General features: G+C 40.8%; 1 protein-coding gene across 1 annotated transcript in view; it reads right to left on the reverse strand.

Moving 5' to 3' along the window:
- Positions 1-9,885: 9,885 nt before the first annotated feature.
- Positions 9,886-26,109, reverse strand: part of LOC134799554 (ribosome-binding protein 1) — a 33,781-nt gene continuing 17,557 nt past the window's right edge. The window contains exons 9-22 of the mRNA XM_063771988.1: positions 24,705-24,858; positions 23,952-24,032; positions 23,325-23,522; positions 22,870-22,942; positions 21,803-21,900; positions 17,993-18,118; positions 16,914-17,054; positions 16,110-16,211; positions 14,729-14,875; positions 14,213-14,353; positions 13,644-13,760; positions 11,655-11,750; positions 11,418-11,483; positions 9,886-10,397 (exon numbers count right to left, since the gene is read on the reverse strand). Coding sequence (XP_063628058.1) covers positions 10,377-10,397; positions 11,418-11,483; positions 11,655-11,750; positions 13,644-13,760; positions 14,213-14,353; positions 14,729-14,875; positions 16,110-16,211; positions 16,914-17,054; positions 17,993-18,118; positions 21,803-21,900; positions 22,870-22,942; positions 23,325-23,522; positions 23,952-24,032; positions 24,705-24,858 — 1,561 coding nt within the window. The 3' untranslated portion in view covers positions 9,886-10,376. The remainder of the gene's footprint in view (positions 10,398-11,417; positions 11,484-11,654; positions 11,751-13,643; positions 13,761-14,212; positions 14,354-14,728; positions 14,876-16,109; positions 16,212-16,913; positions 17,055-17,992; positions 18,119-21,802; positions 21,901-22,869; positions 22,943-23,324; positions 23,523-23,951; positions 24,033-24,704; positions 24,859-26,109) is intronic.

Below are 26,109 nucleotides of genomic sequence, written 5' to 3' on the forward strand. Positions count from 1 at the left end.
TGAATTTTGACTACCCTAAATAGCCAAAAGGGATAGTGCTATATATTAGAACGAGATAGCATGATTCGACCCTGAATCGCTGTCAAACTTCGGGTTTGTAGGAAGTGACCTTTCTGTACGGTAGTACTATTATTTCTTCTGTGCTCGTGCGCAATCGCGGCGCGAAGCCGCGAACGCGAGTGTGAAGTGTGGATTTCGCAGATCTGCGATCTCGAGTGTGGAGCGGACTATAGAACATCAAAAGTCTTGCACAGGGTGCATGTAACTCGCTCATGTCACAGAATAATTAATAGTACTACGGTACAGACAGGAAACTTCCTACAAAAACAAAGTTTGACAGCGGTTCAGGGTCGAATCATGCTGTCCCTTTCTAATATATGGCACTATCCCTTTCGGCTATTTAGGGTTGTCAAAAATCAAGTGATTATCTTATCTGTGGTCGTGCACGCAAAACGAAGTCAAGTGGTGCCAACCCATGGACCTATATAATAGGGACAAAACATATTGTTCTATACGTACCATTGCTTATAGAAATAGCACCCATTTTGACGGCACACACATAAATATATATCTGTCTCGTTTTTACTCAGCACTGTAACCCATAGCAAAAAAAGATGACAGTATTTCAGTACGTACATAAAGTGTTCCATGAAAATACGTAAATACCATGAATCTAGGATATACCTGGATCTGGCAAGAGTGGTGGGGGTAACTGACAGAACGGGATAGTCTTATGTATATTTCAGTAGGAGTAGCAGCGAAAGAGCTATTATTGTTTGTCCTTGTCACAGTCTCACATTTTATTTGTTCCCCACCTTTTTTTTAGTATGGATAATGGTGGGCAACAAATGAATTCGACCAATCACAGTGTCGCATTTGCGTATGTTTTGTCCCTCACGGAGGCACGCATATACCACTTCTATACAATCCTACCTTCTATGGTAAATACCTAAGGCCCCATTCGCACGACAGCTTAAAAAGCGTTGCGTTAAAACCCGACGTTGGCGCTTTTTTACCGTTTCCAATATTTGTGTTCATATGAACGCTTAAAAATCACTTGTGAGTCGTACTGCCACGTACGCATCTCAGCAAAGCCATACTTTATTTGCTATTACGACGTATTATTTGAATATAGCTTGAATATTTCAGGAATTTGTAAGCATAAGTTGACATTTTTAAGGTGAAACTAATAATAATCTTGACGATTGACACCAAAAATTGACACTTGACAGCCAACTGACAGCAGCGCCGGCGCTTTTTTAACGCTTGTGAGAACAGATACACGGAGTTCCGTATGGTCTATTCAATTTGACGCCAACGCTCAACGCCGAAAATCGAACAGTGCTCGATAAAAAAGCGCCGCGCTTAAAAACCGCCTTCGTGTGAATACATACATGGTTATCCATTTGTGTCATTCAAACGCTTTTTTAACGCGCGTTGAAAAAGCTGCCGTGCGAACGGGGCCTAAGGCCCCATTCCCACGACAGCTTAAAAAGCGTTGCGTTAAAACCCGACGTTGGCGCTTTTTTACCGTTTCCAATATTTGTGTTCATATGAACGCTTAAAAATCACTTGTGAGTCGTACTGCCACGTACGCATCTCAGCAAAGCCATACTTTATTTGCTATTACGACGTATTATTTGAATATAGCTTGAATATTTCAGGAATTTGTAAGCATAAGTTGACATTTTTAAGGTGAAACTAATAATAATCTTGACGATTGACACCAAAAATTGACACTTGACAGCCAACTGACAGCAGCGCCGGCGCTTTTTTAACGCTTGTGAGAACAGATACACGGAGTTCCGTATGCTCTATTCAATTTGAGGCCAACGCTCAACGCCGAAAATCGAACAGTGCTCGATAAAAAAGCGCCGCGCTTAAAAACCGCCTTCGTGTGAATACATACATGGTTATCCATTTGCGTCATTCAAACGCTTTTTTAACGCGCGTTGAAAAAGCTGCCGTGCGAACGGGGCCTAATGCGGCCGAAAATCCGCCATGTTTAGTTCCCCAAATGTCATTGTCTGTCAGTTCAGCCGCTACTTGTCCTGTCAAAAAGTCGTGGTGAAAATTAAAATTATTAATTATCTTTCAATATTTTGCTTTTGATTGAAAATAATTGAAGCCAAATGTGAATAATTATGTCGCGAATATGCCAGTGTGTAGTGTATTAGGGTGCGGCATAAGGAAACCACCAAATCAGTCATCTTTAACCTTACACAGGTACGCTATCATTTACATGAAAAATATTGGTTATTGTTAATGTTCCTGGGAAATGTAAGGATGTTTCACATTATAAATAGCAAGGTTCTTCTGTGCAGTTATAGATCATGAAGTGATTGGATTTATTTAACTATATTTTTACGTTTAAATAATGTAAACATTTCAGCTAGGGTTGTACTTTATTTATCGACTTTGATATCGATATATTATGATTGCCTATTTATATTTTCTTATTTTATCATGCTACCCCGCTTCAAACCAACTAAATTATCTTAATTTAATAATTAAATCATTTTTTATAGGTTACCAAGAAATGAACATAAAAAGAAAGAGTGCCTGGAGATGGAGATCCTGACCGACTCTCGGGAGCACTAGGGTAACTCGGGGCCGTGGGGTCGTTACTCCACAAGCTGCCCTGCGGGCTTTTTTATATCATTATTATATTTTTTTATATAATTCGACATTAAGAGACCATATACTTACATATACATAGTTGTAATTTATAAAATGGTTAATCTATTGTTATTATTTTTGCTTGTATGTAAATTCAATGTTGACGTATAAAAATGCCCTTGTGGCCTATTTGCTGAATAAATGTTGAAGAAGTTGAAGAGCGGAAGTCATTCCTTATTTTTGTAATAAAAAAAATGTTCTGAAGGTGTTTTGTTTTTTTTTCACCCGTCGCTTAATAAGCTTGAATTTTGTATCGCTCTCACTTATAGATACGGCGCACCAAGGTCGAGGAGCAGTGCGGTAGTGTGTTACAGACTTTAGGGTTAGCAACACAACAAAATTGATTGTAATAGAGAGGTAAAGTCCAAGAAAAACACGTACACTTATTCTGACATCCAAAACAGATGGCGCTGTACTGCGCCATGTGTTTTGCGGTCACTAAGTTGTCAAACGTCAACTTTTGAAAATCAGAGTTACCGCAAAAATCGCAAATGTATTGAGTAGTACAGCGTCATCTCGTTTACCTGTCAAATTTGAAGCACGAAATTGTCCCAGACTCCACACATCTTACTCAATCAAAGTATCTTGTCACATAACAATATACTAATAAAGATTTTTTATTTATTTACTTACTTCCTATTAAAACATAAACTCCACAAATAATACATACTTAGTATTTTAAATAAAATGAGCCGAGAACATTAAAAAGTTATCAATGTATCGATAAAACCTAGTAACAGTAAAAATCTTCTGGGCAGCACTAAAACCGCCATGTTTAGTTCCAAGATGACGTCACAGTGGCACGCATTAGGGGCTGTCCATAAATTACGTCATCGATTTTTGACGATTTTCGACCCCCCCTAACATCATCCAAAAATCATGCTTCGAATGACCCCGTTTCCTCCTACGTCATGCTACCATCATCCGATGTCCAGACCCCCCCCCCCCCTAATTTGAAATGACGTAATTTATGAATAGCCCCTTATTCGTTGACGTTTCACTTCCATATGTTTCATATTTCAGTGTGCCAAACCTAATAATTGCTCGGAGCAATGCTGAGCCGAGCGGAGCCGAGTTTGACCGAAGTCAGGAGTTTCGCACCCAGCGAAATGCTATACATGGAAGTATTCTGTCCGCTCAATTATGACCCAACGCAAACTACCCCGCGATAGGCGGTACTTACAAACTGCTCGATTGGCAATCTCAGTACCACCGAGATGACAGTCGGTGACAAATGGCTAAATTGATTTATAAAAACAACGTTTTTTTGTAATTAAAAATATATTCATGTATCGTGAAGTGGTGCAGAAGTTATTTTAGTTCATACCAAGGACAGTGGAATCACTTTTCACTTGTAGTAAACAGATAACTTCAGTAGAATTTGGAAAAAACATGACGATTTGTTTTCAATACTACCGTGCTAAGCTAAAACGTAACAACTGCATACGACTTTCATAACAACATACGACTTTTTAAATTGCGAGGATAATAGGGATGGTGTTATGCTAAATGAAGTAGACTATTTTATTAACTTGTGTTTGGTTTAGGTATTTTCTATATAATTATAAATATAGTAATAAATTCCTTCTTACAGATTTGTATTTTCCTTTTTTATTTCATGAGATGGAGCTATAAAAAAACTACCTAGTTATTTCAAATTAATAATCAAATTTGGTAAAGTCATTTTACATTACTTTCCATTCAGATTCCCACAAGATGCTATTCGCAGAGAACTATGGAAAAAAGCTGTCCAATTGAGTGGATGCCTGGCAAGATATCTAGAATATGTTCTATTCATGAGATATAACCCGTGAGATAATCATACCCGGTCTCCTATATGTAGATACATTTTTCCTATCATGCTTTCACTGAATTAATTTAACAAATACACACATTATCTGAAAATATTGATCATTTGAATCCACCCTCTACTGTCACATATATGTAGGTTCTCTCTCAAGCCATTTCCGTCAGTAGAAAAGAGCGGCAAACATATTAACTCACATTATAGACGGGTCTAACGCGAATTATATTCAATTACCTTGATTTACCGACGTAAATCAGTTTCGTTTCGTATAATGTGAGTTAATATGTGTTCAAAACGCGAAAGTTTAAAATATTATAAGAGCGGCAAATTTAGAAAATGTAAGCGCGCGAACGGCTGTGGTCCTATACAAAAATTTTAATTTTGCACCTTTTTCTACTGACAAACTTGCTTGACCGGCTATATACATATAAAATATTCTGAACTGAAAATGGGGATTTATTGTGACTCCGCCTGTTCAAATATTTTTGACCCGATTCGTGTACCCATGTAAATTTTGCAGACTGTATAGCCAGTCCGATTTCTAAGATCAAGTTCGCCATACATTTACTATGGCGTACTTGATCTTAGAAAAACGGACAGACTATACCTGAACGTGACTTCGCACTGCCATGCAGATTGATAATAAAATATACAAAATACTTATTATAGCGGAATACATTTATACAACAATGATATATTTACTTATGTTGAGTTAGTCTGTCATGTCATAACAACATTTTAACTAGTTATCTTTTAATCTGCATTAAATTATTATACGTGAATTATTTGACTGGTTCTTCACTGTATGGCATAAACCTATCCCTGTCCAAGTCACATTCTAATCAAATATGAACCGCGAACTCTCAGCGGCCAGTACGTACAGCAAGAAGGTTATTAGCGGATTAATGTCGCTGATTGGTAGTTATTGACATTATATGCATTTCATCTACACTTAGCTATGTACCATTGGTGTAATAAAGATGACTCTTATTTTGTTTACGAGCTTTGATTACAGGCTCTGTAAACGCGTCGTCTTATTTGAATGTGGGCGTAATTGTGTATGTGTGCTAATTTGGCCCGAGAATTTGAACGGTAATGTTCCTAAAGGCGGTATCCATGGTTATCAGCGAAATGCTATACATGGAAGTATTCTGTCCGCTCAATTATGACCCAACGCAAACTACCCCGCGATAGGCGGTACTTACAAACTGCTCGATTGGCAATCTCAGTACCACCGAGATGACAGTCAGTGACAAATGGCTAAATTGATTTATAAAAACAACGTTTTTTTGTAATTAAAAATATATTCATGTGTCGTGAAGTGGTGCAGAAGTTATTTTAGTTCATACCAAGGACAGTGGAATCACTTTTCACTTGTAGTAAACAGATAACTTCAGTAGAATTTGGAAAAAACATGACGATTTGTTTTCAATACTACCGTGCTAAGCTAAAACGTAACAACTGCATACGACTTTCATAACAACATACGACTTTTTAAATTGCGAGGATAATAGGGATGGTGTTATGCTAAATGAAGTAGACTATTTTATTAACTTGTGTTTGGTTTAGGTATTTCAAATTCAAATTCAAATTCAATTTCTTTAATGTCAAAATAACACATGTCAACAAAATCACAATAGAACTACGAAATATACAACTAACACTAAATACTCAACTACAAAACACTAACACTAAATTAAAAACACATAACCAGATCAAGGAAAGAAGAAGAAAATAGCTTAAACATAACAAATACATCACAAATGTCATTATTTACGAAATTATTTAATGTTAAATTTACTGTAGAATTCCTTAACCGTAAAAAATGCCTTATCAATTAAATATGCTTTCAACTTCTCAACAAACAGGTCATAAGAAGCCGCCTCTTTAATCTCACGGCTCAGGCTGTTAAAGATTTTAATTCCAACTACCCCCAACGAGTTGGATGTTTTCGCAAGCCTGACAAAGACAGACTTAATGTCCCTATCAGTTCTCCTTTGTTCAGGTCGACGCATTTTCTATATAATTATAAATGTAGTAATAAATTCCTTCTTACAGATTTGTATTTTCCTTTTTTATTTCATGAGATGGAGCTATAAAAATAGCTCCATCTCCATCCTAGTTATCCTAGTTATTTCAAATTAATAATCAAATTTGGTATTGTCATTTTACATTACTTTCCATTCAGATTCCCACAAGATGCTATTCGCAGAGAACTATGGAAAAAAGCTGTCCAATTAGAGAGACATGAAATTGAGTGAATGCCTGGCAAGATATCTAGAATATGTTCTATTCATGAGATATAACCCGTGAGATAATCATACCCGGTCTCCTATATGTAGATACATTTTTCCTATCATGCTTTCACTGAATTAATTTAACAAATACACACATTATCTGAAAATATTGATCATTTGAATCCACCCTCTACTGTCACATATATGTAGGTTCTCTTTCTCTCTCAAGCCATTTCCTTCAGTAGAAAAGAGCGGCAAACATATTAACTCACATTATAGACGGGTCGAATTATATTCAATTACCTTGATTTACCGACGTAAATCAGTTTCGTTTCGTATAATGTGAGTTAATATGTGTTCAAAAAGCGAAAGTTTAAAATATTATAAGAGCGGCAAATTTAGAAAATGTAAGCGCGCGAACGGCTGTGGTCCTATACAAAATTTTAATTTTGCACCTTTTTCTACTGACAAACTTGCTTGACCGGCTATATACATATAAAATATTCTGAACTGAAAGTGGGGATTTATTGTGACTCCGCCTGTTCAAATATTTTTGACCCGATTCGTGTACCCATGTAAATTTTGCAGACTGTATAGCCAGTCCGATTTCTAAGATCAAGTTCGCCATACATTTACTATGGCGTACTTGATCTTAGAAAAACGGACAGACTATACCTGAACGTGACTTCGCACTGCCATGCAGATTGATAATAAAATATACAAAATACTTATTATAGCGGAATACATTTATACAACAATGATATATTTACTTATGTTGAGTTAGTCTGTCATGTCATAACAACATTTTAACTAGTTATCTTTTAATCTGCATTAAATTATTATACGTGAATTATTTGACTGGTTCTTCACTGTATGGCATAAACCTATCCCTGTCCAAGTCATATTCTAATCAAATATGAACCGCGAACTCTCAGCGGCCAGTACGTACAGCAAGAAGGTTATTGGCGGATTAATGTCGCTGATTGGTAGTTATTGACATTATATGCATTTCATCTACACTTAGCTATGTACCATTAGTGTAATAAAGATGACTCTTATTTTGTTTACGAGCTTTGATTACAGGCTCTGTAAACGCGTCGTCTTATTTGAATGTAGGCGTAATTGTGTATGTGTGCTAATTTGGCCCGAGAATTTGAACGGTAATGTTCCTAAAGGCGGTATCCATGGTTATATATGATCGCAGATGGTTATATATGATCGCAGTTCGCACCCCTGCTCATGTGCTCATGACTTCATAAGCAAAGAATACAATACCCACTAGAGTTTGTGCGGAAAGAGAAGAGTCGTGGAATGTATGGGGCCCAATACATTCCACGAGTCTTCTCTTTCCGAACAGACTAGAATATAACTTATGAGGCACATCAAGGTATAATGCAGTGCTGAGTCCACTGACTTCAGAACCTACGCAGACTACTCGCGTGATCAGTGTGACTGCCCGCACTGGTACTTAGTCACCGCCAGAAGTCGCTAAGCGGGCGAGGTCTCTGAAATTACATACAAACGCTCTACAACAATAAAAATGTCCTCATATAATTTTGAACACCTTTTCCCTTTGTCAACTTCTGCTGCAGACTATACGATCAACAGGGTCCGTGTAGTCCACCATTAAAGCCCGTAACTAGACTTGAGTGTTGATTAAGGAGCCTGCCGCTGATAATAACGTATAAAATAAGAAACAAATTATGATTAAGATTTTTTTTATTTCGTAATGTCTTTAACTAATATATTAATTATTATACAAAGTGGCTTATCTATTTTACAAATTAGATTCCATAATACATTATAATATAATGCTATTTCAATATTCAGGACATTTGACACGCTGATTATAATTAAAATATTGGACTGTAACAAACTCATAAAATTAAATATAATATCATACTTTTCAATTTAAAATTGTCTAAAAACAAGCGTCGTTCACGAATTTCAAGGATCATTTCTCTGCACTGTAGAACCAGTAGAGTATAAAAAAGTTTAATCAAAAATATTGCACATCAACTTATTTATATGATCTCATTTATATTTCAATACTCAATATTCCGACTTATGGAGGTGCAACAGATTTATAGAGTTTTTTTCATTACCGAGATAGATTAAACTAGTTTTCGGTTTAGAGTATTTTTGGTCACTCGCGCGACGTTTCGGAGAACCTTGGTTGGAGTTCAATGTTAGTATGACTCACGACAGTTTAAATTCGATAAAGAAAGAGGTTCCTATTACAGAGTTATTTTTTAGGACAGTGCAAAGAATATGATCTGTATTCAAAATATTCCGTAACTTAATGTAGTAGAGGAGGCTCACAGATTCGCATCTCAGAAGGGCCTCAGACATACAATATGCTTATCAAAAACGCTACTAAGCACTTACAGGCGGTGGACGGAAGAAAAGATTGAACTGTTTCCGAGAAGGCGGGAGTATTCCGAAGATTTTATCACATTTCTAAGTTCCACTAAACTAAAATTATCCAGGTTTAAGCTATGTATGCTAAACTCCGGCTTATCAATTTGAATTGTACCATGGCTTCGGCCGATAGGGCGCGTGACGACGCAGTTCAAATGTTTGCCTTTCTTCCGCCAGATATTAACTAAAATTTTACGGTCAGCTTGTCTAATTCAAACCTTACACTAAGGCACTGACAAAATGATTATGCTCTAGATACAAAAGTTATTTATAAATAATATATTTCTAAAGAGTAGATAACATTCCTTAAAAATCATAAGAATACCACTCAAGTTAAATTCGGTAGCTGCAAATCATATCAAAAATAACAGAAATTAATTTATTGATGTTACACTGGTTTATAATATTTTTTTCTTATACAATCATAAAAATACACGTATCATCTTTTGTATCAATAGATAATTGTCTCAAGAATTGATTAAGATAAAAATTAAAAATATCTAGCTAAATATATGTATCATACCTTGAATTTAAAATTGCAAGATCACGTTAACTAATTTTATCGATCGCATTACTAGATAAATAAGTGTTTAAACTTAATAGAACAGCCGGGACAGCAGAGCTCATAGAATTACTAAAAACAAACTCCTTGCAATAACTTTAATATTGATCTGTAAACCCGAACAGGCGACCCACTAACACAATTAGGACTCGAGTTTTCGCTATACAATTTCATAGTACACAGATTCTCATCGCCCGCTTCCCAACGCCAGTATATCGTTTTACACTTCATCGACCATAGAGTTGTCTACAATAAATAAAACCTAAGCAATTGTGCCGTTCGGGACGATTACGAATGATTAAAGAAAAACAATCCTATGATCTAAATTGAGCATGCTTGCGTTTACTGGGAAGTGTGTACACTTGGCGAGTCGGTCCTCCGCTCGAACTAACGATTCGTAGCAACCGATAAACCGAAAGACAGATGCATTCATATAATAATTTGACATTGTTCGAAGTATGAATGAATGAGTCTCCAGGTGTGTACTTGGAGATTGCTAGGACAACTAGCAAGTTTGAGGTCGGGCGCGGAGTGTGAGCCGGCAGCCGTGGGCCGTGGCCGCCAGCAGCAGCAGCGGTCGCAACATGTAAGGCGCGGGCCGTTACCGCGCACGGCGCCGCCCGGAATGATACCGCAACACTTCTCCATATAAATATGTATTTTTTAAATGTTATTTTTCTTCTAAGCCCACCTGTGGAATAAACGAATTTCATTTTTGAGACATTCTTTGCATACTTTTCTCTGATATTAATCTATTCTAATGGACGGACAAATCTAAGAGACCTTATCGTCATTACTCATTAAGGTATGTAATAAAATTTCAACATACTCAAATACCGGTATCAAAAAAAAATAGTACATTGTAGGAGAGGACGGAAAACCGCTAAAAGATGGACGAGTGAGTTTGAGGGCCGACACGTCAGTGGAGGGCCTCAAATAATACGAGTCCATCTTTAGCGTTTCCGGCCGAGGCATTACATAGTGCTTTTCACGACTACTGCGAGGAAATAAGAAAACATTTGCATAACTATAAGGACTAACCCGTGATTTCTCTGGTAGCAAATTACTAGCCACTGCATGTGCTGTCTCTTGAATTTCGATAGGCGTCACCGTAAGAATATCATTTTCTTCACTAGAAGAACTCATTTTTATAGCGAGCGTAGATACGTGTTTCTTGTATTTTTTAGTCAAACACAATTTACACTATCCAATTCAGTGAGTATTTTCCGATCCCGCCTTTTTTACTTTTTTTATCACTTTTAAGAGGCGTTTTTCTGTTGTTTGCTTCAAACCGACTCTAAACTTAGAAGCGTTTTTGCTAAAAAAAACTACAAACAGCTACAAAAGTACCTAAAAAACGCCTTATGCGTGAATCGAATGAACTGACTGAATGAATGAATGGTTTTTACATTTCTTTTTTTTTAACAAGAAATTGGTCCTATAAATAACCTAATTTTATTTTTGAAGGAAAAAGTTGCGCCAAAAAAGACCTTTTATTGATTTTTATGTTTTAAATGATACTCATTGCTGTAGCGAACCGCCACTAATGACAGATGATGATAACAATGAAACATTGTAGTAGTGGTGGTTCAGGTGCTACAGCTATTGCCTACTTTCCAGCTTGGTTTTAGACCATCTATTGCCACATTTCCGAACAGTGGCGTGAAAAAACTTTTAAGTGACAAAGAGAGACAGAAGAACGGTCACTCACCTGCAAGGGGCCATTGCACACGTCCGTTTTGTATTTTTCTGACAAACCAGCAGTCAGTAATCTCTCCTGCAAAGAAAAAAACAATCACTAACTGTTAGAAAAACAATAGCGAAAATAAGCTAGGAATTGACATTATACAGGGCACTCTAATATTCTTTGCAACATACTGAAATAATTACAGCGTATAGTTGTCAGTCGAACGATAAAATAATATCCGATGTGAAACTGTAAACGTACCTCTGTGAGCCGCTCCGAGTCCGCGAAACTGTGGTTGTGGTTGGCAGCTTGCTTCTGCTGCAGCTCAGCCTGTAGGCTGTCTATCTTCTTCTGCATCTGTTTACATTAATGCAAAATTTGCAATTACCAATCCACTTGCTTTATGACCAAAAATATTATGAGCCTCCTCATTTTGTTCTAGTTATAAATACTTTTGGTCGCTAAAAGACCACCACCGACACGAATAACATCGAATACCCGAATGGAAAGTATAAAAGTATAGGAACACGATAGTGTACGAGTTGCAATACGAAGTAGTTTTTATAAAGAAAATAGAGCAAATGCTTAAGAAAGATTGTCGTTATAGATAAAGGCTGATACGAATAAGCACGTATAAAACAAGTGCGAAATATTTCCGTGTAGGTAGGCCAGTAAACAAACAATACAAATAACAATAATGTAGTGCGTGGCACGGACGTTCACAGAGCGTACGCCAAGGTTGGTACCTCCTCGATGATGCTTGGCAACGTTTTCTCAATACAGGAATATGCGAACGCCAATGGTTCCTACGTGGAAAAACATAATAAACAAATTTGTCTGGAGATCGTTTTGATTCTAAGATACCATTCAGTACCACGAACTCCTACGGGTATCTGTTTAAGACAAAAATAAACTAGTGAGTTTCATGCGCGTATTCCATGCAATAATTTAATCATTTACGCATATTTGTATCTAAAGTTCTTGCATCAATTACCTTATTACCCCGTCTTACCTTGTGTTAAATAGGTAGTTTATAGTTTTGTACCTTAGGTTAATCGTATTTTCTATGCATGTTGTGTAATTTTCAAAATAAATTATATACTCCATCAGTTACCAAAAACTAATAATATTTTAAGTTTAAAAATAAATGAGCGTTGATCGAACATTTGTGAACCATGCATACAGAAAGTTCTCTGACTATATGACTTAACATTAACATTACTTAGGTGAAACTAAATATTTAACAACATTCACGATCAGAGTGGCACATATGTATAATAGTCTTGGGCTTAATTTTTCGTACTATTTCAAATATATTTACCGTGTCAATAAGTCAAATATACGTAACGTGTTACGCGGCATAGGGGCTATTCATACATTAAGTCATTTCAAATTAGGGGGGAGGGGTCTGGACATCGGATGATGGTAGCATGACGTAGGAGGAAACGGGGTCATTCGAAGCATGGGGCAGAAAGGGGGGGGGGGGGGGGGGGGTGTAAAAAAACTTTAAAAATTAAATATAACAATGGCGTGGCTAATAGCAATGGCGCTTATGCTCTAGTTTCCTAGGATAGCGGTGCCGTCATATAGCGGCCGGCTCCATACAAATACTACGACATCCATATTTAGCCGGACCAGAAGTTTCAGCATGTCGCGAGCATCCCGCGCTATTAGTCAGGGTGTCACTACGCAGTTTAGGTACATTTGGCCGGCGCGCCGCCCGGGCCGGCGTATGGCAGTGGGCTGCCGCTCGACCGCACGATAGTCGTGTCACGTGGCGCTCGCGCAAAATTTAAAATACACAATGGCTTCGAAACCTCCATCTAAGTACTTACTTAGTAATAATTAAAATAAACATCTTAATTTATTGAATATTGGTTGCCCAGAAACAATATTAGGAACTAAACGACATACAATACATCTGTGGCATACCTACTTCCGTGAGAATCAGACATAGTATCTCCGGATAAAAAAAATATTTTTACAGAATCAACGTTAGTAATTCCTACATATTTAAACTAAACTAAAACTTGGCAAGTGATAACTCACAGCTCGGTCATAAAACTGTGGCGCGCAAAGAAGATTCACGGTTCGTGCGCGGTTATGTTTCAATTTTGTTGCAGGCGGCGAGTATAGGTATAATTTTATACCTAAACCTGACGTAGCCGGTGCTGCTTGTTGGGGAAGTGCCACCTCCCGCGTCAGGCTGGCCTGGATATGTCTCGTGTGTGTGTGTGTGTGTGTGTGTACCTGGGTGAGCGTGTGCTGCCGCAGCGAGTCCAGCTCGTGCTGCTTGTCGGCGAGCTGACGCGCCCAGCGCGCTTCCTCTCGCGTCACGTTAGCTTGGAGCTGGCTCAGCACACCCTCCTGTAGACAAACTACTTTTTAAGTCCCCATTGTAAAATTTGTAGAAAGGTTCTTGAGTGACGATTGCTAATCTGCGGTTTAGGATCGCAGGGACCCTTTGGGTGAGGGCAGCGTACGACCGGTTGTTTTAGAGATGCTTGGGAATGGCGCATGTCGCATAGTGGGCGTCTATCGGCTGATGACATGGCGAAGTTAAAAAAGCCCCAAACCAATCTCACATGCCTATGTTTCGTGTGCCAGAATGTGTTGCAAAATTATAGTTAGGGCAAGCATCTAGGCACGGAGAGGGATTATATGGCATTTTTCTTCTCGAACAAATGACTTATACTAATAGTTTTATTCAATTGTAATGTTTCTGATCTGAAGTGATTCATGGTTAACACTGAAGGAGAGTTTATAAAGTGCTATGTTTAAAGTAAAGAAAGTATGAATATAGATAATAAGATACTGACCGTGTCATCAATGATCTTCTTGTATTTGTCTACGAGCCCTTGCAGCTGGTCATTCTGCGCGCGCAGCTCGGCCACGCGCGCGTCCGGCGCGGGCGCAGGAGCGGGCGCGGGCAAGGGGGAGGGAGCGGGAGCGGACGCCGCCTGACAAAACCACATTTTTAACCGACTTCAATTTTGTTACAAGTGTTACAACTATGAAATTATTAAACTACTTTTATGGATGCAATTCATGGTTTCAGAAAAACATTATGTAGCACACTGAAACGGTGAATTAGGCACAATAATTATACCTAATATACACCATGGAAAATTGCCTACCGATTGACTCTGAAAAGTAACAGTCATCAGAACCTATTTCTATAGGAACGTGTGGAACGTCCTTCCCTTTAGAAATCAGGGTTAAAATAAGAAATCTATTAACACCTCATTCAAATTTCCATAGATACCGGTTTCGTCGCTACGGTGGAATACGGCACGATTAATAAGAATATAAAGAAATGTGCCGAGTAAAATTACCTTCTGCAGCTCCTTTTTAAGGTTATCGGTGAACTGCAGCACCCAGGCCTTGCCCGCGGGCCCCGACGGCGCCGCGGCCGGCAGCGCGCCGCGCAGCACGCTCGCCGCCTCCGCGTAGGCCGCCGCCGTCGCCGCCACCGTCGCCTCCTGCAGGGGGACACCGCTTTCAGTAATGATACACACACAGACGATTGCCCTACACATGAGCGTTGGATGTTCTTCCACCTCATTGTATAAATCGGAAACTTAAACTTGACATTGACTTCGAGCTAATAAGCAGGTTCTGCCCCCTACATTTCGCACTCGCTCCCGGATTGGAGTGTGCCACCTTATAGGCCCCGTGCATGAACTATATGGGGCTGCATAGGATCCGTCAGATTTTTGGCGCGAGGCGTAAATGTGTCGTTTATGCTTCCGATCTAGCCCACAAGATGGCAGAACCTACTATGCACAAGAAAACGTACCGACGAGAACGGCAGATTGTAGTACTTCTTTGGTAATGTACATGTGTACATATGTTTCCGATTCAGGCCACAAGATGGCAGACCCTCCAACGCGCACGGTCCCTATAGCCGAACTAAATCAATATCTTAATCCTTTTTGTTAGTTTTCCCCTCGAGCCAGCCATCGGTTAATTGCAAACGACAATGAAAGATAAGCACAACGCAGGCAGTAAAAGTGTTAGATAACAAGCGAAGCCGGCCAATTAAGACCCCGTTCCCATTTGTCGGATATCGGGCCCGGATTTTGACCGGATGTCCCAGTGGCAAAGAAAATCGGTGTCGGGCAAGTGTTGAACAGCTTCATATAAAATGTTCTGCCACAGGGACATCCGATTAAAATCCGCGGCCGACATCCGGCTAGTGGGAACGGGCTCTAAGATAGTACTCGTACATTATTCTTTACAACTTGGTTACCTGTAGTTTGTTATTGAAAGGAGATTTATATACAATTTATTTGCTACATTATAATGATAACCGTACAAATATGATAATTTAGATACATTAACCAAAAAGAAATTTATATTTCAGATGGATCTAAGAAATCCATCCAAATTAAAACATCCCCTGTGCCATGATACCGTGAATGTCACCAGCATTATTTCTTCGCATGATTGGACGACTTCATATATAAATATCCGGTTTATTCTGTTCGTGTTTAAGGGTAGTATTCCACCTGTCCAATTTCATTGTCCAATGTGTATTACGTCTTTACGTCTCACATTTTGCTTAATGAGAGAGTGAGACGCACTGACATAAGTTAGAAAATCAAATGTAAAAAAAAACACCTGTTCATCAGTTTTGGTATCAATCAAGTGACAGGGCGTAGAAAAGCGGATTTGATGGGTCAGGGAATATGGCGGATAAAGCGAGAAACTTACGCGAGGGTCTGGGGCCGGCAACGCGCTGCCCGACTTCGCCTGTAGAGCCTTTTCGGCAGTTTGTAAAGCCTCCATTACTTTCCAGTTTTTAGTTCGCAACTCCTATACGCCCGGTCAAAATAACAAAGCAAAATGTTAGCTTTTGTTAAAAGAAAAGTGGAAAAACGTGTCAAACGACATGCATTTTTCAATTATATATTACATGCCATTATTAATACAAAGAAAGTATACTGTAATAGATTACACACGCTGCATTAATCATACATTAGCTCTTTCTGACTTGAATATCAGTTAGAATAGAAGTTAGATCCTAAAGAAGTTACAACATTACATGACACATGGTGGAGCGTTTGTAGTTTGGCGTTAGGTCATTATAAATATTTATCTCTCATCAGACTAGAATCGTGTGGTCACGCTCTTACGCTACTAGGAGCTTCACTAATGTACGATTCACATCAAATGGTTAGGCTCAAGGCGCATACTATAGTCTGTATTTTTAGGTATTTAAATAAAAGTAAACAAAATCTACCGTCAAATGGCTCCTTAAGCCAGTTGAGGGTAGATGAAAACATTACACGATCAAATAATGTAGGTTAAAGTCAGGTCGTTCAGTGACTGACCCAGGCGGTTTGGTATTTGATCAGTTAACCAATAATTTTTATAACTACCTGAAAATTTACAAATTAAACAATTTGTTTACTTTTATATACATAAAGATACAGACTTTAGTTTAAGGAATGTGAACTGTAGTTGGATCCCATTATTTGATGAGAACCGTACATGAGAGTAGTAGTTAGGGCTCACATTGTTCTTCTCCTGATATGTGTGCAGCTGTTCCTGCAGCTGCATGAGCGCCTCCTTCTGCTCCTTGTTGGCACGCTGCTCCGCGTTGAGCGAGCTGCGCAGCGCTTCCACTATGCTCTCCACCTTCGCCAGCTCCGCAGACTGCAGGAAAACACATATTAAGATATATTATTCCTTAAGAAAAAATGTTGAGGCCACAGACAAAACATCCTCTAGACTGAGCATAGACGCGCTACCCCCTCTGCCACGCATACGGTAATTTTACTCCATAGTCGAGTCGAAAGTGTCTTTGTGTGACGTCCGTGAACTCGTTCGTCGTTTGAACGGACCAATCACGGTACGGGATTTCGCTCACCTCGTCCCCCGCACCCCCGCATCGGTTGCATGAAATAATTGCTCTAAACTCCGTCTAGAGGATTCCTAGTCTATGGTTGAGGCTAAACCTCACTATTTCACTAAAGGACACTTGCACCATTCCAGTAACCCGGGGTTAGCCGGTTAAACCTGGCGTTACCATGGTTACCATTACAATTTGACACTAGGTTAACGGTTTAACCGCTTAACCTCGGGTTAGTGGAATGGTGCAAGTGGGCCTAAGAGACAGTTGCACCAACGACATTTGACAGATGGTAAAACCGTATATGAAACGTTACGAAAATTTGTAGATGTTTTAAAGGTGACTGACAGTTTGGTGCAACCAGCCCTAGAAAGGAAAGTTAACGAGTGCTGATGGGCAATGTAATTAAATTATGCCACCGCTCGCGTGACATTTGCGAACTATTATACGTACGTTGAAAATCGTATTATGGAATGCACGCCAGCAGTTTAGCGATCCTTTCATAAGTGGTTCACGAGGCAACTGCCGTGGGAGCAACTCTGTCTGTTGGAACGTCCCTTGTGCCTCTATGTTTGAAAGTGATCAGACTGATCACCATGCGTCGAGCAAAACACATCTCCTTAAACCGAGCTCTACCGCGAAAACTTCTTCGCGAGATGACACTTCCTGTGTGGACTTACCAAATCGCCAAATCTGGACATACCTGTAGCGTAATGTGTGACGAAGTAACATATACACTTGCCTTGTGCTGGTCGTTGGGCAGCCCGTTCTGCGCGGGCGCGGGCGCGGCCTTCATCTGCTTGGCCTCGGCCAGCTCGGCCTCGCGCGCCGCCAGCTGCTCTCTCAGCGACACCAGTTCGCTTGAGAGCTGACAACAAATTAACATTATAGCGCTGACTTTGGGCACAGAATAAAATAATAGTACAGTGAAACCTGGTTAATAGGCATGTTGACATGAATCGCGAATATATAACATGTTATGTTTTTACAATAGCAGGGAATATTAGAATGCTGAAAATCATATTTTGCCAGTGTAAATATGCGTAATAAATTAATTATAAATAATCAAAAGTATTTAAAATAATGCCCAGTATCACGTGACTGTAAACGCCAATCTGAGCGCGTGACGTCATGACATAAGAAACACCACAGACAAGACGTCAAACCTGACCGTAATCCATACGACACCACCAAAGAGTTTGGATGTTCAGAAACTGTATGTATTTATTATTTCGACAATTGACTTTTATTACGTACAAAAAATATTATTACATGATATAAAGTATATATTTATTTGTTATTAAATAAATAAAATGTTATATAATACGATATTTCACCAAAATCTTTTTAATAATTTGGCTGAATGGAACTATCATTGTCACGTTGGCTGTCGGAAACAAAAAAAAATAAAATTTAAAAAAGTTATATCTGCGCCCGCTACATTTGCATTAAAAATTTTAGTTGTATCATAATAATTCATCTTAAATTGTAACTGTAAGTGTTTTTGTTTGTGTAATCAGTTATTGTGATTCATTTTTGAAATGTTTTATCATCGCTGAACGTAATATGTATACATATAGTGCGCAATTAACAATATCATTCAAGTCAAAATTCGTAACTGCAACGTAAGTATCATGTAACAAATATTTGTTTTATACTCTAGGGTCTTGATTGTTGTTCTTTTACACATAGGCACTGCATAAGACATGTAAAATTTGTTATTCATTAGTTTAGCTTATATATTTACGTAATACTTATCTTTTAGAAAGAGAGATAAATTAAATACTACAGTTTTTGGTCTACGCTAGGACTGACATTTTGGCAGCAGTTTGTTTATTTATCTGTTCGTGACGTCACGTGCCATCTTGGAGCGTTTAGGCTCAAACTTTAAACACTAAACTAATTAAGCTCTATTTAGTGTTTAAAATTAATGAATAAAAATTTTAAATACGATTTTTTGTAATAATTACGTGTCTATCTATAAAATGAATACAGTTCTAAAAAATTGTCAACATGCCTATTGGCATCTGGATAAATGGAAAACCTCAATAATTGCAACCAAGTCCGGTCCCGGTCCCTTGAGACCAAAAGGCCTCTATAACTGCAATTTAGATTTTAGTGCTTTTCGTAATTTTGCCTCTGTAATTGACCACATCGCAAGTAAGACCTCTATAATTGACACTGTGTTAAAAAAATCCGTTATTTTTGCTCTTTTTTTTACCTCTATTATTGAAACGAGTCTTACTTATTACCTCTGTAATTGAAATGTAGTTGTAGACAGCAGAAACAATATTTTAATAGCAATTATCATTTTATTTATATCTTCATCCACAATTCAATTTATTTATTGGGTATCTATCACAGCCTGTAGTAAGTGAAATAGTTTTATTGTTAAAAACAAAGTATGTTTTTTACATTCTAATAAAACTTTCTTCTACAATTCAATGGAATTTTTTAAACCCAAATTATTAATCAGAAAATAAAGTAGTAATTAATGTAGTGTAAAAGTGCAAGTATTGACAGAAGCTATATATATATAGACTAGAAACCCAGAACGTAAGCGTGTAAATCTACTTTCAATGGTTATTTGCACCTCTATAAAAGAAATTTGTCAGAACGCAACCTCTATTAATGAAAACCTCTATAATTGACACAACGATTTTTTTAACCTCGATAATTGACACGACCTGCATAAATGAAAAACCTGGTTAATTGACAAAAAATGGCCGGTCCCTTGAGATTGCAATTATCCAGGTTCCACTGTACTAGGTACAGAAGGTTCACTCTTTAACAAAACGCGTCTATTACGACAGATATGACCGCAAGGTGGCGCAAGCGCGAGCAGGCGTCCGTTCCTTAGCGATGCGCGGCAACTTCTACTGCTAAACACGAAAATTGGTGTGGGCCGCGTGTACTTGTAGCGACGCGACAAAATCGCGGAGTGAGCCATGCCTACTTTGGGTTTCAATATTTGCCGACATTTTAGATATCTTACAGTTAGCATACGCAATATAAAATAGGAAATAGTTAAGTTTTCCTAAAACTATAGATAATCTAAATCAAGAGATATTTGATTCTTACGTACATATCAGACTGTATGAATTAAAAGAAACTAGTGTCATGTCTCCCTCCTGTTGCCGCTGGTGTTATAATGTACCTAGTTCAAGTTTGCCGTTAAAACTTATTATGCTTTGTAGGTTCCCGAGGGGTGGTGGGATGTTATTCCATTCCATTCCAGCACCTGGCCCCAATTTCACCACGGTGACAGGTGCGACAATTGTAAAATCACTGTTGCTGACGTCACAGGCATCCATGGGCTACGGTTACCACTTACCATCGGGCGGGCCGTATTCCTGTTCGCCACCATCATTGTATTATTTCAAAAAAACTTTATTATATCGGAAAAAAACAGATATTTCTTTTGCGAAGTTCCTGACAATTGTCAAGATTTAGAAGAATTGTAGGTAATTCTTGACAGGTAATGAGTTATATGTCGGAATTTCGTGACAATTGTAGTGTTTCTTGTGACAATTGTCATAAACTTAGCAAGAGAAATATCTGTTTTTTTCCGATATAATAAAGTTTTTTTTAATAAAACAATGATGGTGGCAAACAGGAATACGGCCCGCCCGATGGTAAGCGGTAACCGTAGCCCATGGATGCCTGTGACGTCAGCAACAGTGATGTTTTACAATTGTCGCACCTGTCACCGTGGTGAAATTGGAGCCTGGTTGTCATTTACCGGAACCGGAAACATGTCGAGGTGTCACTAAGTATACACTGCAATTACGTGCCCCCAAGTGACTTACGGGTGGTCCTGGTTCATGACAACTTCTCGAAGAGATATGATATTGACTTGTGTTTCATCTTCAGCTTTCCTCTTTCTATCTCCGCCTACTGCGAGGTCGATTTAGATGGAGACTATTTATAGACGCCTAAATTAAGGCGCCTAAAAAAGGCACCGTATAAACACTTTCGGTGCCGTTTTTTCGCGGCATGCCAGCGCTGGCACGGAATAGAACACGCGTCTATTTTTTGGCGCCAGTGACCCCCGCCCGCGTCTCTCGCTGCCCCCGCGCCTATTTTTCGGACTCTTTAAACGCGTCGCTGCCAGTCGCTAGCACGCCTCTTGCTTTTGCTTTGCTTTTTCAACTTCAGAGCTCAGGAGCTAATTTTAAATGATGGAACCCTGAGATAGACTACAGATCTCCTGATATCCTGAGATCCTGGATCGGAGATAACTCAGGAGATCTAGGAGATGCGCAAAAACTAGAACCGTCGGCTGTGGCGGCGTGCTAATGACTCGTACTGAAAAGGCACCGTGTAAACGACTAGTGTCGGTTTGCTGGTCACTGGCGGCGAGATTTAGGCGGCTGTAAATAGTCATTGTCTACACGGTCTGAATGTGCTTTAGGTAGAACTGGCCCCGTAATTTAGGCGTCTCAAAATAGTCTCCTTCTAAATCGACCATTACAATGTAATTGCCCTACCTAGCACATTAGCACATGGCCTGCAGAATATGAGAAACAAAGATTTATGGTAGACTTATAACCTGTTTGATTTGTGCGTCTGTCTCCTCCTTCTGCTTGTCCAAGTTGCCCTCGGCGAACTGTGCGCGACTCATGACCCTTTGCACGTTGTTCTGGAGATCTACGATGGCTGTAACAAACGTGATTGTGATGTATTACGTCTTAGGTCACCCTTCGTGTCGTGTCGTGTGATCACCCGTTAAAAACAGTGGTGGTCCAGGTAGAAAACAAATTAAATATAATAGTGGCATCCAGGGTTTTAGGCGCAAGATGAGAAAGTCATGACTGCGTGAGTACTTTTAAAAAAACCCCATATACATCACTTTCTCTTGAAATACCTATTATAACCCCGAAAATAGTCTTATGACGACCAAGTAAGTATGTACGACTCTATTAACTATAGCTGAAGGAGCATGAACCAAATGCAATTTGACATTGTTCGAGCGAATTGAGATATTTAGGTCTGTGTTGCATGTGTTACCGGCTTGTCGCTCCTGCATGGCTCGGGCGTGGTCCCGGGAGAGCTGGTCGAGCTGCTGCGCGAGCTCGGCGGCGTGCTGCTGCGCCATGATGGCGGCGTCGCGCGCCGCCAGCTCCGACTGCAGCGTCTGCAGCAGCGCCACCAGCGCCGCCTCCGCCTCCACACACAACACATACCGGCTTGTCGCTCCTGCATGGCTCGGGCGTGGTCCCGGGAGAGCTGGTCGAGCTGCTGCGCGAGCTCGGCGGCGTGCTGCTGCGCCATGATGGCGGCGTCGCGCGCCGCGCCCGCCTCGCAGCGCGCGCCCGCCACCTCCAGCGCGCGCGCCGCCAGCTCCGACTGCAGCGTCTGCAGCTGCGCCACCAGCGCCGCCTCCGCCTCCACACACAACACATACCGGCTTGTCGCTCCTGCATGGCTCGGGCGTGGTCCCGGGAGAGCTGGTCGAGCTGCTGCGCGAGCTCGGCGGCGTGCTGCTGCGCCATGATGGCGGCGTCGCGCGCCGCGCCCGCCTCGCAGCGCGCGCCCGCCACCTCCAGCGCGCGCGCCGCCAGCTCCGACTGCAGCGTCTGCAGCTGCGCCACCAGCGCCGCCTCCGCCTCCACACACAACACATACCGGCTTGTCGCTCCTGCATGGCTCGGGCGTGGTCCCGGGAGAGCTGGTCGAGCTGCTGCGCGAGCTCGGCGGCGTGCTGCTGCGCCATGATGGCGCCGTAGCGCGCCGCGCCCGCCTCGCAGCGCGCGCCCGCCACCTCCAGCGCGCGCGCCGCCAGCTCCGACTGCAGCGTCTGCAGCAGCGCCACCAGCGCCGCCTCCGCCTCCACACACAACACATACCTGCTTGTTGCTCCTGCATGGCTCGGGCGTGGTCCCGGGAGAGCTGGTCGAGCTGCTGCGCGAGCTCGGCGGCGTGCTGCTGCGCCATGATGGCGGCGTCGCGCGCCGCGCCCGCCTCGCAGCGCGCGCCCGCCACCTCCAGCGCGCGCGCCGCCAGCTCCGACTGCAGCGTCTGCAGCTGCGCCACCAGCGCCGCCTCCGCCTCCACACACAACACATACCGGCTTGTCGCTCCTGCATGGCTCGGGCGTGGTCCCGGGAGAGCTGGTCGAGCTGCTGCGCGAGCTCGGCGGCGTGCTGCTGCGCCATGATGGCGGCGTCGCGCGCCGCGCCCGCCTCGCAGCGCGCGCCCGCCACCTCCAGCGCGCGCGCCGCCAGCTCCGACTGCAGCGTCTGCAGCTGCGCCACCAGCGCCGCCTCCGCCTCCACACACAACACATACGTTAGCCCGAAATATTCAAAAATTGTTTGATCGGATCAACACTACGGCTACACACCGAATGACTTATCGCAAATATTTAAAAACCCGTTACGAGCCTCAATTAGCTATTCATCGTTTGTCTTAGGGTCGGTTGCACCAAACCGTCTGTCACCGTTAAAGCGGTCGCTAAATTTTATTGGATTGGAATTTTCATAATACTCTGTTGAGTGATGTTAATCAGTCTGTTAGGTGTGGTTGGTGCAACTGGACCTTAATCCGTCGATTTGACTTATGTATTGTAATTGTATGAAAGGGCTAAAACATAAAATTAATTGAGGCTTGTAAAATTGTATGAATAAGGGGTAACGGTTTAACAATGAAATTGGGATCGAAAGGGTGGTAAATCTTAATATTCCTATTTGAGAACTCACCTCAGAAAGTTGCTGTATGTGCATCTCCATCTGTGCTCTCTGTTGTTGGAATTCACCCTCCGCGGCGAGTTTAGATTGAAGCTGCAAATATAATTACAAATTTAAACTTTTAATTATCAGCGACAAGCTATATTATTGTATACAATCGTGATATATTAGAGAGCTTTTCAGTCGAGCACCGCGTTTACATGGCTTGATTAGCTTTAAAGCTTGATTATATAACTATTTTATACAATAATTTTTCTAAGAGTCAACTAAATTACGTAATACATTTCCTATAATAATTAAACAAAAAGATAGTACAAAAGACATCAACGCTCTTCTCATTCATGAAATAGTAGCGCGTTGATGTCTTTTCCACTTGACCGCGGCGACACGTGATTGGCCGAACTAAAGCATTTCGAAAGAAGTCATTTTATACGTAGTTGAGTCGAGAGCCCGTAGTGAATAGTATGCGATTACAGTTTGGTATACGAAGTCTTAATTTAAACCATTAAAGTCAACAGATAGAGAAACCTTATAGCAAAGACACAAGATCCACCGATGGTTAGTTAAGTCAGTAGTTACTCACGAGCCTGTTCTCCTGCTGCAGCTGGTGGTTGCCCTCGGCGAGGCGCTTGACGCGCGTCTGGTGCGTGTGTATCTCGGCGCGCGCCGCCTCGGCCGCCTGCTCGTGCGGGCGCGTCGCCGCCGTCACACGGCCGCGCTCGGCGTTCAGTGTGGCCCTGTACGGAGTCAAGTGTAGTTACTCACGAGCCTGTTCTCCTGCTGCAGCTGGTGGTTGTCCTCGGCGAGGCGCTTGACGCGCGTCTGGTGCGTGTGTATCTCGGCGCGCGCCGCCTCGGCCGCCTGCTCGTGCGCGCGCGCCGTCGCGGTTACGCGGCCGCGCTCGGCGTTCAGTGTTGCCCTGCATCGGAATCGTAGATTGTACAAAGATACTACTATTTTACCCGGGGTTTTATTTTAAAAAGTAAGTTGATGATTTTTAATTTATAATTATCCTCAAGTTATACACTTCGTTTTTCACTTCGACTGCGCGGAAACTAAGCCGAAAAAGGTTTATTGTATTTTAATTCGACTCTGATCCAGAATTCTGCTCGGCGACAGTGCTGCGCAGTAGACGTGCGCGCCGCCGCGGCGCGCCGCCGCCATAAGGAGTCAGCGCGCCGCCGCCGCCGCCGGTAGTTTAAAATTCGCGCCGAGACAAAACCCGCAAGAGAGTACACATTTAAAGTCAATGGACATAAAGCGCGTGCGACGTGCCTAGCTTTAACGTTCCGACTGTCCCGTTTTTTTTAATCCATTGCTTGATTTATTTTAACCCTTAAATCGATAACGTCCACTATACTGGACATCCCAAGAAAAAAATTCTGCACCAAATATTTAAGCCAAAAAGAATAGATAGTATAGAGGGGTCCTGTCATTGTAAATTTTGTAGTCACTGTAAATTTACTGCCATCTATCGACACACGACTAAAACTCAAAATGAAAACGTATAAAGTTATCAAAAAATGTATATATATGGATAAATGATTTTATAATTTTTATATCACTTTGATCCATGTTCATTCACTGATATCTATGTGTTAAAATTGTTAAATATGAAACGGTGTCGTCACGCCATCTAGCCGAGGATAGGCTAAAGGTGTGTGCGCCACCTATTCGAGAATGACTTTTACTTGAATCCCGAGCAAGGCCTATTGACTTCCTTGAAACGATGTGACCCTTCAAAATTGTACATGTGTTGTCCGTTCCCAGACGAGATTGCCAGTAATTAACATCAAAATATTTTACTACAGCAACATTGCTAGAACTGGCTTTGTCTATAGATACGATTTCTAGGAACAAATCAAATTATTTTATCAAATATATTTTGACTTGTATTTTATGAAGTAGTCATATGTAAATTATTATTTATTTTTTGATATATGTATATTATTATCTATTATATTTCAGTTTGTCTTTGTCTATGTTCATAAAATCTACGAAGGGTAGACGTGCCTCTACTCTCCTTGATAAAATAAAAAAAAAATCTTTGTCAATTGGCCTCTTTGATAGGCCTTGATTTGGGTCTGGCCGGTAAGAACATAGACAATGATAAAAGTCTGTAATGTCAATGCTGTCATTTAAGTCATTTAATGCAAAAATATCAATTTTC

The sequence above is a fragment of the Cydia splendana genome, chromosome 18, assembly GCF_910591565.1.
Source record: "Cydia splendana chromosome 18, ilCydSple1.2, whole genome shotgun sequence".
NCBI lineage: Eukaryota > Metazoa > Arthropoda > Insecta > Lepidoptera > Tortricidae > Cydia > Cydia splendana.